We start from the raw sequence: 13,585 nt of genomic DNA on the forward strand, positions 1-13,585 counted from the left end.
TTACTTCAGCTTTAACATTTAGATTTTCTCAGTAGTGGAATACTCTTACGTCATGAGCGTATGCATCTTGTCATCTCTACTAAGTGGTTGAGCCACAAATTCCATGAGACTTTATAGCCTATCTTGTTCAAAAGTATAGCCGAATCACTTACATTTGACTTTAGAATTAAAACATTTTTTTCAAGTAATTTTACTTGTTTTCCAGAACCAATACTTTTCTTTCTCTCTTTCTTTCTTTCTTTCCTTCCTTCCTTTCTCTTTCTTTCTCTTTGTTTTCTTTTCTTTCTTTCTTTCTTTTTCTTTTCTTCTCTTTCTCCCTTTCTCTCTTTCTCTCCTTTCATCTTTTCCTTTCCTTTCTTTCTTCTCTTCTCTTTCTTCTCTCTCTTTTCTTTCTTCTTTTTCTCTCTCTCTGTCTCTCTGTCACCCAGGCTGGAGTGCAGTGGCACAGTCTCGGCTCTCTGCAACTCTGCCTCCTGGGTTCAAGCAATTCTGCCTGCCTCAGCCTCTTGAGTAACTGGGATTACAGGTGCCCACTACCATGCCTGGCTAATTTTTTAAAAATATTTTTGGTAGAGATGGGGTTTTGCCATGTTGGCCAGGCTGGTCTTGAACTCCTGACCTCAGGTGATCCCCTCGGCCTCCCAAAGCACTGGGATTACAGGCGTGAGCCACTGCACCCAGCCGTGACATCTTTCTTTCAAATTGGGACCGTTTAGGCCTGTGTTTACTGTTTTTGTTGTTGTTGCTGTATTGCCCAGACTGGCCCCAAACCCCCTGGCTCAAGCGATCCTTTCACCTTCAGCCTCCTGAGTAGCTGGGACTACAGGTGTACGCTACTGTACCTGGCATGCCTTTATTTTTTTGTTTATTTTTTTTCCAGACGAAGTCTTGCTCTATCGCCCAGGCTGGAGTGCAGTGGTGCAATCTTGGCTCACTGCAGCCTCTGCTTCCCAGGTTCATTTTTAGTAGAGATGGGGTTTTACCACGTTGGCCAGGCTGGTCTCGAACTCCTGACCCCAAGTGATCCACCCACCTTGGCCTCCCAAAGTGCTGGGATTACAGATGTGAGCCACTGCACCCGGTCACATTTGTTTTTTTAATTGCTGTAAATTTTTACTGTTGGTCCTAGATCTGGGGCAGATGAGAGGCTGTTTCTTCAAAGTGGAGCCAGTAATTACAGGATCCTTAAAGAATGAGGACATCAGTATACCCACTTGAAAAAATATCAGTGTTTCATCCAGGTTAAATATCAGCTGAGATCTCACATACACTAATGATTCTAGATCTAGAGCAGTGGTTCTCGGTGTGGACCAAGAACCCCTTTCAGGGAGCCTACAGAGTCCAAACACTTTTCATTATACCAAGATTATTTTCCTTTGTTACTGCATCAACATTTGCATTGTTGGTGTAAAAGCAGTGATAAGTAGAACTGCTGATGCCTTAGCATGAATCAAGCCAGTGGCACCAAACTGTTCTAGTAGGCATATTCTCTGTTCTCAGACGATTGCAGTTTAAAAAAAAAAAAAAAAAAAGGCCAGTTTCACTCAAGAATGCCCTACAACAGCAAAAATTATTAAAATCGTGACCCTTGAGCTACATGTCTTTTTATTCTGTGTGATAAAATGGGAAGTACGCATAAAGCATTTCTGTTGCATACCAAAATATGGTAGCCATTTCAAGGAAAAGCACTTATGTGTTTGAGTTGTAAGGTGAACTAGCTACTTTTTTTCATAGAACACCACTTTCACTGGACAAAATCAATGACATTTCAAGGAAAACAATTGAAAGTGTTTCTTACCCATGATAGACATTCAAGCTTTCAGCCAGACGCAATGGCTCACGCCTGTAATTTCAACACTTTGGGAGGCTGAGGCGGGTAGATCACTTGAGCTCAGGAATTTGAGATAAGCCTGGGCAACTTGGTGAAACTCCATCTAAATTTTGTTTTTTAATAACAAAGTTCAGGCCGGGTATGGTGGCTCATGCCTGTAATCCCAGCACTTTGGGAGGCCGAGGCGGGTGGATCACCTGAGGTCAGCAGTTTGAGACCAGCCTGACCAACATGGAGAAACCCCGTCTCTACTAAAAATACAAAATTAGCCAGGCGTGGTGGCGTATGCCTGTAATCCCAGCTACTCGGGAGGGTGAGGCAGGAGAGTCACTCGAATCCAGGAGGCAGAGGTTGCAGTGAGCTGAGATCATGCCATTGCACTCCAGCCTGGGCAATAAGAACAAAACTCTATCTCAAAAAAAAAAAAAAAATTCAAGCTTTCAAGCAAAAATTAGAATTTGGAAAACTTACATCTACCACAGTAGGCTTGACAGCTTTTCAGTACTTAAAGACCATTGTGACAAAATTGATGGTGATACTAATAACTGATTTTTAATATAATGAAATGTGTTAACATTTGGATGATCTGTATATAACCTCAGTGAACCAATATTTTCCAAATGATCAATGTACGACATTATAAAGTCAAGCATGAATAAAAACTCAACTCAAAATACATGATAAATAAATGGATTATAATGTAACAGAGTGTGAAAACTTCAGTAATATGGTTTCACATTACACAATGAAAATAACTTTTAGGAAATGACCACTTGTCAAGTTTTAGTGTAAAATAAAAAGTATCTGAAAAGGGCTGGGTGCGGTGGCTCATGCCTATAATTCCAGCACTTGGGGAGGCCAAGGCGGGCAGATCACTTGAGGGCAGGAGTTTGAGACCAGCCTGGCCAACATGGTGAAACCCCATCTTTGGGATTGGTGGCAGGCATCAGTAATCCGAGTTACTCAGGAGGCTGAGGCAGGGGAATCACTTAAACCTTGGAGGAGGAGGACGTTGCAGTGAGCTGAGGTCGTGCCACTGCACTCCAGCCTGGATGACAGAGCAAGACTCCATCTCAAAAAAAAGGTATCTGAAAAGGCTACTAAAATACTGTCCTCTTTTTTTGAACTACGTATTTTTTCTTTTCTTTTTTTGAGATGGAGTCCTGCTCTGTCGCCCAGGCTGGAGTGCAGTGATGCAACCTTGGCTCACTGCAGCCTCCTCTTCCTCCCGGGTTCAAGAGATTCTCCTGCCTCAGCCTCCCGAGTAGCTGGGACTAGAGGTGTGTGCCACTACGCCCCGCTAATTTTTGTATTTTTGGTAGAGACGGGCTTTCACCATGTTGGCCAGGCTGGTCTCGAACTCCTGACCTCAAGTGATCCATCCACCTCAGCCTCCCAAAGTGCTGGGATTACGAGTATGAGCCACTGCTCCTGGCCTGAAGGCCAGATTTTCTTACAGGCTTAAATAAAACCAACCTGTTACAATAATTTGAATATAGTAGGAGCTATTTAAGTCGACATTAATAAAGAAATTTGTGAAAATACAAGACAGTGTCACTCTTCTTGCCAATTTTTTTTATGTATCCAGAACTATGATTTTTTTTTAACTACCTATAGAATGCTTATATTTTTCTTAAAAAATAAGTTTAAGAGCCAGGCATGGTGGCGCATGCTTGGAGTCGCAGCTACTGGAGAGGCTGAGGCAGGAGAATCACTTGGGCCCAGGAGTTTGAGTCTAGCCTGGGCAACATAGCAAGATCCTGTCTCTGGAAAAAAAAAAAAAAAATTATAAAAAATAATTTAGCCAAATTGATAGGTGGTGATGTGCTTATGTTTTGTATACCTACTACACTAAGCTATGAAAAGAATAATAGAAGTGACTGCTACTCTCTGGAATTGGAAATTCTTGGCCATACATTTTTTAAAAGTTATAAACAACTCCATGTTTTTAAACAGAATAGAACTCCCTCTAAAAGCAGAGCTGTCTCCAAAATAAATATTAGGAATGTTTTTAAATGCTTAGAGCTAGGTTAAACAGCTTTATTCAAAACATATTTAAATGTTATATGGTGAAATATCTTCTCTGTCCTCTGAGGTCTTTGTTATTATAGAGAGATTCCTTAGTCTGCTTCAATGTTGTTCAAATTTGAGGTTTCCTTAAGAGTCTCTTTAGGAAGTAGATTGGTGTTAGGCTAGGCACAGTGGCTCATGCCTGTAATCCCAGCTACTTGGGAGGCTGAGATGGCGTGAGAATTGTTTGAACCTGGGAGGTGGAGGCTGCAGTGAGCCAGGATCGCACCACTGCACTACAGCCTGGGTGACAGAGCAAGACTATGTCTCAACCAAAAAAAGAAGTAGGTTGGTATTTATATTGAAAATAGGAACAGAAAACAAATTAGCTGTACTTTTTAGGATCTGAGTTGAGAATAAATTAATTTTTTTGCTTTCTCTAGCTGGAATGGCTTTACTTGTGTAAAATTTGGAAAAGATTATTTTGCAATAAAATCAAACTTACAGAATTGACTCTTGAATTCTAGACTAACTTTGAATAATTGGACCTGCAGATTGACTATCCACCATTTGAAAAAAACTTTTACAATGAGCATGAAGAGATAACCAACCTCACTCCACAGCAGTTAATAGATCTCCGGCATAAGCTCAATCTTCGGGTAAGACAATCATTAAGCTCAATATTCTTATATTAATGTTAATTAGTCCAGATTTAGTATTATTGGTTATCTAAACTAATAACCTTGAATTTCTTTTCTAGTGGTCTCTGAACTGTCTTTGCCAGAGTAATTATTATATCCCTTCTGTTCATGTCTCTTAATTTGATTGTTTTAGTCTTCTAGATGCTGTTTTAGGATAGGATCATTTTCTTCTTTCATATTTCAGTCAGTTTTGTATGTTCTGTGCTGGATGGGCTAGTGATGAAAGGTGGGAGTCCCCATCTAAAGGAAGAGGAAATAGAATGAATAGATGTTGACATATGATATCTTAGAATATTTTGAAATTGAGATAAACTTGTCTGTCAAATTACATATAGTATGCTTTATTTTAAAAATCAGAATAAACTAATACCTTTAAAAAATATGCATGTACTAATTTCAGAATGGTTTAAACTGCCTACCAGAAAGTTTTGGGCTTCACATTGGCTACATTGGTTTAAGGTGCTGCTAGATGGTAAATGAAACACACAGAAAAAATATGCTATGCTATCTACTCTAATATAGACAACTTTCTCGCCTGTGTGCACCTTATCAGTTACTACACGATGTTTAAACTCCTGTTTTCCAAGAGGGGTGTGTATTTGTGTGTGTATACTTGTCTGTTTTCCAAGAGGTTACTCACCTCCCCAATGACCCAAGAAAATTTTTAAGTAAAACCCCTGAAATCCTGATTAGAAATATCAACATCACCAGAGAAGCATTGAAAGGTTACCACTCTGGGGGACAAAATGGAGATTATAAGCCCCATTCTTCACCTAGGTGCAGTTTGAGCAGGGCTTGACAGTGGCTGGACCATCACTAAGTGAGACGTTAATTCATCAAGCATAACTGAAAGTGGAGGCAGTAGATTATATCTTGGTAGCCAGCATGTGTAGACTTGTCTTATTTGGAGCCCACTTGGAATTTTCATTTCAAGAGTAAGATACATTAATTTTTTTCTACCATCTGGTTAATACTTAATGCAAAATAGCAAAAGAACAGTTATGACTTCCCAATTCATCAAACAATTTTTTTTCCGTTTTATTTGTTGTGGGAAAATTAATTTTGATATAAGAAATTTTTAATCATTTAAAATTGTATGACAATTATCTTGGGAATATTTATCATGGAGTTTTTAATATGAGGTTTATATTTGTTACCATTTGAGGTTTTGCCTTTTCATTGTATGATTTTGGCTTACAGACTTGTATTTTTACTTCATACTCCAGCTAAAATGCTAGATCCAGGTAAGTATTGTTGAACTTCAAATGCTGTTAATGTTGAAGTACAAGTCATTCTGGGGAGTTGTCTCTATCTCTAGGTCTCTGGTGCTGCACCTCCTAGACCAGGAAGTAGCTTTGCTCATTTTGGGTTTGACGAACAACTTATGCACCAGATTCGGAAATCTGAATACACACAACCCACTCCAATACAGTGCCAGGTAAGTAAAACATAATGAAAGAAAAATAAAGTAGGGTAATCTTTCATGACTATATTAGTTTAAAAACAAATCACAGCAGTAAAACAGTGTTTAGTGTAGAACCTTATTGATAAGGATAGAGGTATTTATCATTCCTAAGAAGTCACTAAATGGCTGACAAATATTCTTTTGTATCTGACGTATGTTGAAAATATGATATGAAGAAAATAATTTATTAGGCCTAAACCTAACCAAAAAGGTTCGTATATGGACAAATTTAGCACTGACAATGACTAGAATTCCTTTGTCCGTCACTTGAAAATTCTCATTAATTACTGAAAGTTTTAGCTGCTTTTTCCCATTTATATATGGGATTTATTTATTCTTATGCAGAAAATTCTCATTTTCTATATATGAATGAGATAGTCTGTACCTTCTTAAGGGGGGGAAATTTTTTAAATTTTAGCAACCCTTCATTATAAATTGCAATTTTTCTGTTTTGTTTTTGTTTTTGTTTTTTTTGGAGACAGAGTCTCACTCTGTTGTCCAAGCTGGAGTGCAGTGGCGCGATCTTGGCTCACTGCAATCTCTGTCTCCCAGGTTCAAGCAATTCTCCTGCCTCAGCCTCCCAAGTAGGTGGGTTTACAGGTGCACATCAGCACACCTGGCTAATTTTTTGTATTTTAGTTGAGATGGGGTTTCACTGTGTTGCCCAGGCTGGTCTTGAACTCCTGAGCCCAGACAGCCTGCCCACCTTGGCCTCTCAAAGTGCTGGTATTACAGGCGTGAGCCACTGCCCGGCCTTGATTTTTTATTTCTATATTTTAAACAAAATGGAGTTGTTTCTTTTCTGTAAGTGGTGGCTGATATCCACATAATCAGAATGATGTCATTTCCTATAAATCAAGAAGTTAATGAGAATGTTGGATATTGATATTTCTGTTTCACAACCAGTATGCATAGCACCGGATATGTTTTGTTCCATTGCAAATAAAAATATCATTAGTAGTCATTTATCCTTCCCCAGGATTTGCTTCAGTACATCTTTAGAATTGAAATTTTAGAGTGGTTATATTTTACTTTTTCCCAGGGTGTGCCTGTGGCATTAAGTGGTAGAGACATGATTGGTATTGCCAAAACAGGTAGTGGGAAAACTGCAGCCTTCATTTGGCCCATGTTGATTCATATAATGGACCAGAAGGAGTTGGAACCAGGTGATGGACCAATTGCAGTGATTGTGTGTCCTACCAGGGAGCTTTGCCAGCAGGTATGTGCTTTCTATAGAATGCCTCCTTCCATATGTGGACTAGCAAGGGACCAGCCAGTCAAGTGAGGTAGAATGACCAGGAAACTTTTTTTTTAAATTGTGATAAGGTACACACAAAATTGATTATCGTAACCATTTTTAATGTACAGTTCAGTGGCATTAAGTATGTTCACAGTGTTGTGCTACCAGGAAATTTTTGGAAAGTATGTGTTAAATATTTTCTATATAACCAAATACATATTTTCCCCTAAAAACTACTGTTTTTATTTATTTGCTTTTTTTGAGACAGAGTCTCACTCTTTTGCCCAGGCTGGAGTGCAGTTGTGTGATCTCAGCTCACTGCAACCTCCACCTCCCAGTTTCAAGCAATGCTCCTGCCTCAGCCGAGAGGCCGGGATCACGGGCACACGCCACCACACCTGACTAATTTTTTTATTTTTAGTAGAGACGGGGTTTCACCATGTTGGCCAGGCTGGTCTCGAGCTCCTGACCTCAAGTGATCTGCTTGCCTCGGCTTCCCACAGTGCTGGGATTACAGGTGTGAGCCACTGTGCCTGGCCAGAACTACTGTTTTTAAGAGGAAAAGCCTGTTGTGATATGGGCATTGTTTGTATTATAAGCTGACAGTTTTTCTGTAGGATGAATTAATTTTGTCTTGGTAGAAAAGCAGTGACAGAATCAGGAAGAGAAGGGGGTAAAATGAATAAAGGAAGATTTTAGATAATCTGTTGAGATGCAATAATGGTATTCTATTCATTTATACCTTTATGAATAAAATCGTGATTTTAAAGTATGTTCTAGGTTTCGATTTTTTATGACATCACATTCTGTTTTTCAGAACTTCCTTTGGGTTGTAACAGGTATTTGTTAGTGTCACAGTTTGTTAATACATTATTCACAACTTTGTAGATCCATGCAGAATGTAAGCGGTTTGGAAAAGCATATAATCTTCGATCAGTGGCCGTATATGGAGGAGGGAGTATGTGGGAGCAGGCCAAGGCCCTTCAGGAGGGGGCAGAGATTGTTGTGTGTACCCCAGTAAGTATGCCTTGTGTTTAAATGGCTTCTCAGCCTCCCTCGGTATGGAAAACATGATTAGTTTTGCAGAGAATTTCCCCTAAAGTGTTGTAAAAGCAGGGTTGAAAATTTTCTGATGAACGGCAGCCTGTGGTTTTAATTTTGATTGGTGGCTAAATTAGCAGTTCAGTAAGAGTCTCTGTGACATATAGGCTAGTAGCTACAAATTCCCCTCTATGTCAAATAGTTTTTCTTATACTCTCCCACAAAATGATTGCCAAGTTCATCAAGAATCAGAAAGATACATATGGTCAGAATAGCCTAAGTGTAATTTAAACATTGAAACCTGTCATTATGCTTTAAATCAGGTCACTTTAGAATGCCTCAAAAACTGCTTCTGGCCACTTTCCCACAGAATTTAAATCACAGTGTAAATGAAGAAGCAATTGAGTTTTCAAAATTTCTGTTCCTTTGAGCTAAGTGGTGCATAAGATATGTGGCTGTTGGACCAGTATCTATTACAGTCTGAGACTAGAGAATTAGCACTTTTGCCAGGAGTGCAACTGCTTAGAAAGTCCCTGTGAATGCCTTTAATTATACTTACTGTTCATTTTGTTGATCTCATAGGGTCGACTGATAGATCATGTGAAAAAGAAAGCTACCAATCTTCAAAGAGTCTCTTACCTTGTGTTTGATGAAGCAGATCGAATGTTTGACATGGGATTTGGTATGCCTTGAATACCAGTTTCTTCTGTCCCCATCCTCATGATACTAGTTTTTTTTCCCATGTCTTTCTAGACTATTTTTTCAGCATGAGAGAAGCTAAAAATACTCCTGGATGGGGTTAGACTATAGAAATTAGCTAAGATGAACATTTTTAGGAGTTTTCTCTGGAAAAGTATGTTAGGTTTTATTGGGTTGAGGAAATTTCAAAGTGCCTTTGTATATAAGGGGAATATTTTCTCTGTCTTCATTTATATTCATATGCCTTTGATCATAGAGGTTAAGGTCTGTGTTCTTGGGTAGGTGAATGTCAGATCACTTGAGGCCCTTTGCTTTCCTATCCTCATAGCTGTCTTTACTGATTGGAACACTGCTAGACCTAGCCCAGTTGGATGGAGGGAAGATTTTTCACTTTTATACTGAATCATATGTTTAGGAGCTTCTTTTTTCTTGAGACAGAGTTTTGCTCTTGTTGCCCAGGCTGGAGTGCAGTGGTGCGATCTCACTGCAACTTCCTCCTTCCGGTTTCAAGCGATTCTCCTGCCTCAGCCTCCTGAGTAGTTGGGGTTATAGGCACCTACCCCACGGCCTGGCTTTTTTTTTGGGGGGTATTTTTAGTAGAGATAGCTGCGTTGACCAGGCTGTGAACTCCTGACCTCAAGTGATCCGCCTGCTTCGGCCTCCCAAAGTGCTAGGATTACAGGCATGAGCCACTGCGCCCGGCCTGGGGTTTCTAATTTTCTTAATTCTTACAACTTCTTATGAAGACTTTTACTAAAATGGCTTTTTCCAGGCTTCCCAAACTGTATTTCAGGTTATAATGTTAATTTTATTGTTCTGTTTTCTTCCAGAGTACCAGGTTCGATCCATAGCAAGTCATGTTCGTCCTGACAGGCAGAGTATGTGTGAAGCACTTTTGTTAAACCAAGTTTGTACTAAAAAGGGCACTTATTTATTTTATAAGCACGTAGAGTTATGGAAGTAAAAATGACCATGTGTCTGTTGGTGAGAACCATAATGAGGGAGGTAATGAGTTTATCTGAGCTGGACAGGATCTTAGCACTAGATATAACTTGTTCCTTTTTATAGATGATAAAACCAAGGCTCAGAAATTAAATAAGTTGCCCTAAATTATACAGTTTTATCGGTGGGTAGAAGCAGTGTACAGTACAGATCTGCTGATTTGAAATCAAGAGTCTTTTTCTGAACCATACTGACAACTTGTCTTAACTAAAAAAGTAATAAAAATAGAATAAGAGCAAATCTTTCCCTAGTGAATCAATTTTTAAACTAAATTTAAAGTTCAGGTGAGCTTATGTAAAAAAACTGAATAATCCTGAATACCAAAGCAGCTTAATGGATATGCATAAAGATATCATATTGTTTCTCTAACAGAATTTATCTTACCTTTTAGCTCTCTTATTTAGTGCAACTTTTCGGAAAAAGATTGAAAAGTTGGCCAGAGACATCCTGATCGACCCTATTAGAGTGGTGCAGGGAGATATTGGAGAGGTAACGCTAAGCAGGGCTGGATGGGACCTTAATGGGTTTATTTCTCATATTATGGAACACAGAATTAATTTCCCACTATTGAGATAAAAAAAAAAGATATTATGTTTATAGATGCAACATGCTTGAGATTGGGTATTTTGCAAGTTGTGGGGATAGACGAAACAAGACTGGCAAAATGTTGGGAATCATTGAAGCTAGGTGATGGGTACAAGTTGATTTTGTTCATTTTGCTTTTTTTTTGTTTTATTGAATGTCTCAATAAAAGGCTTCAAAGAGACAGATTTTAAAAAGGCTTTTAAAAAGGCTTCAAAGAGACAGATGTGCCTGCAAGCATCAGCGTATTAGGTTGGAACTGATGTTTTAATTATTGTGGCAGGGGCCTACACAGGAGGGAAAGGGTGACCTGAAAGGCCTGGAAAAAATCAGGTTTCATTTCTTACCTGTACATATGCGCTATGTGGAAAATTACTCTGAATTGGGACTTGGAATTCAGTTATTGCTGCTTAGAGAATGCTTCAGTTGCTTGCCATGGTTATTGTTAAGGAAAGCTCTACAAAGTAGTGGGGCGTACAAATTAAGTATGTACACCAGGTGGAGAGCAAGGTGATTGGAAAGGAAAGGTGAGTTTTGAGCTGCACTTGACTTGCTGAAGGCCCAAGGAGAACTGGGATTGTTCAAGGTCTTCTCGATGCAGGTAGAAAATATAATGTCTAGTCCTTGTTCAGGTGCCCTGTGGCTCCAATGTCACAATCATCTGTTTCATTTCTTCCTTCTCAGGCAAATGAAGATGTGACACAGATTGTGGAGATTCTCCATTCTGGACCTAGTAAATGGAACTGGCTTACCCGGCGTCTGGTAGAATTTACCTCTTCAGGAAGTGTCCTCCTCTTTGTTACTAAAAAAGCCAATGCTGAAGAGCTAGCGAATAACCTTAAACAGGAGGGTCATAATCTTGGGCTGCTGCATGGGGATATGGATCAGAGTGAGAGAAACAAGGTCATTTCAGACTTTAAGAAAAAGGACATCCCAGTCCTGGTGGCCACAGATGTTGCAGGTAGAGTATGAATTTTTCAACAACATTAAGTTCCTAGGCTATAAGTGTACTGTGTCTTACTATATAAGACCTGTAATATCTGAGCAGGCTGATGGAAAGACTATTGGCCTGGCTGGCCATCCCCCACTCAAACCCCCAAGGAAGCAGCAGTTCAGCACAGGGATCACAGTCTTTTCACTTAGTATTTCTCTCTAATCAAAGAATCCCTGCAGCTAGAAGCCAACTTGGGGAAAAAAGGCAGTGAACGCCCTTATTGTATGTCTGAATATAGTAGATACCTTACCCTTACATTGATCTACTATACACAGCTTAGTTGGGCAACTTCACTCAGGATGAGAACAGTTTTTGGAGTATGATTTCTGGATTTGTTCTGTCAAGTTTTAATAACTACCCTTAAACACTGATATTTTTTCCCAGAAAGGAGACAACTTCTCAGCTTCATGACACATTTTAAAAATACATTCCCAGTGCAAGAGAAGAGGGCATGGCAGATTACTGATGCAAAAGATAAAAGTCCCGGTCAGGCACGGTGGCTCACGCCTGTAATCCCAGCATTTTGGGAGGTGGAGGCGGGCGGATCACCTGAGGTCAGGAGATCGAGACCATCCTGGCCAACATGGTGAAACCCCATCTCTACTAAAAATACAAAAATTAGCTGGGTGTGGTGGCGCGTGCCTATAATCCCAGCTACTTGGGAAGCTGAGGCAGGAGCATTGCTTGAACCAGGGAGTCGGAGGTTGCAGTGAGCCGAGATCATGGCACTGCACTCCAGTCTGGCAACAGAGCGAGACTCCGTCTCATAAAAATAAAAAATAAAAGTCCCTTACACTAGAAGGCCTAACATCATAGAATCTATGGTGATGACTTAACATGCCTGTATCTCGGCTCACCAAACCCATGCACTTTGCCTAGATAAAGGAAATGTGGCTTATTAGAGCACTAGCATTTCTGGTTACTTTGATCTTTTGACTACAGATGAAGAATAAAAGAATTTGGTTGCTTTTTATTTCAGCCCGTGGTCTGGACATTCCTTCAATTAAGACTGTCATTAACTATGATGTGGCACGAGACATTGATACCCACACGCATAGGATTGGCCGCACAGGAAGAGCGGGTGAGAAAGGTGTGGCCTATACCCTACTCACTCCCAAGGACAGCAATTTTGCTGGTGACCTGGTCCGGAACTTGGAAGGAGCCAATCAACACGTTTCTAAGGAACTCCTAGATCTGGCAATGCAGGTGAGGGGCTGGGCACACTTTTGATTGCTCCTGGTTATAAGACCAAGACATTTTAGCAGTCCTGGAGCAGATAACATAAAAACTTGACAAGAAAGTTGGGTGGCAGGGAGGATGTGGGGCTTATGAGGTACAATAGGAATTGTGAGATACTAAAATTCATCTAGTCTTATCTGGTCTTCTCCTTCTTTCAAGAACATCTGTTTTGAAAAGCTATTCTTTTGTGCTAAAATCTGTCCTTGTAATTTCTACCCCATAGCACACTTAGGAGTAAATTCAATCTCAAAGATGGTTACTATTCTCCTTACTGCTCTTCCTCCACAAAACTTTTCTTCTGGGAGGCTAAAAATGTGTGATGTCTTTAATATGTGTATAGTATAGTGCCCCCCCCCCCCTTTTTTTTTTTGAGACAATCTCGCTCTGTCGCTCAGGCTGGAGTGCAATGGCGCGATCTCGGCTCACAGCAACCTCTGCCTCCTGGGTTCAAGCAATTCTCCTGCCTTGGCCTCCCAAGTAGTTGGCATTACAGGCGCCCACCACCACGCCTGGCCAATTTTTGTATTTTTAGTAGAGATGAGGTTTTGCCATGTTGGTCGGGCTGGTCTAGAACTCCTGACCTCAGGTGATCCGCCCGCCTCGGCCTCAGCCTCCCAAAGTGCTAGGATTACAGGCGTGAGCCACTGTGCCCAGCCTGTATAGTGCCTCTTAACTATTCCTTGCAGTCTGAGATCTCAGACCTCTGACCACACTGATTGCCCTCTTCCAGGTGTGCTCCACCTACAGCTAAGTGAGGCATTCTAACAAATCAAACCTAGAG

The 13,585-nt window shown here is 40.2% G+C and overlaps 1 protein-coding gene across 2 annotated transcripts in view; it reads left to right on the forward strand.

Moving 5' to 3' along the window:
- The window catches only part of DDX42 (DEAD-box helicase 42), a 46,219-nt gene that overhangs the window by 27,587 nt on the left and 5,047 nt on the right, over positions 1 to 13,585 (forward strand). For both annotated transcript variants that reach the window (XM_054535211.2, NM_001132896.1), the window contains 9 exon segments: positions 4,396 to 4,500; positions 5,861 to 5,980; positions 7,050 to 7,226; positions 8,136 to 8,264; positions 8,871 to 8,970; positions 9,818 to 9,865; positions 10,381 to 10,478; positions 11,256 to 11,532; positions 12,545 to 12,771. In XM_054535211.2, coding sequence (XP_054391186.1) covers positions 4,396 to 4,500; positions 5,861 to 5,980; positions 7,050 to 7,226; positions 8,136 to 8,264; positions 8,871 to 8,970; positions 9,818 to 9,865; positions 10,381 to 10,478; positions 11,256 to 11,532; positions 12,545 to 12,771 — 1,281 coding nt within the window.

The sequence above is a fragment of the Pongo abelii genome, chromosome 19 (assembly GCF_028885655.2).
Source record: "Pongo abelii isolate AG06213 chromosome 19, NHGRI_mPonAbe1-v2.0_pri, whole genome shotgun sequence".
NCBI lineage: Eukaryota > Metazoa > Chordata > Mammalia > Primates > Hominidae > Pongo > Pongo abelii.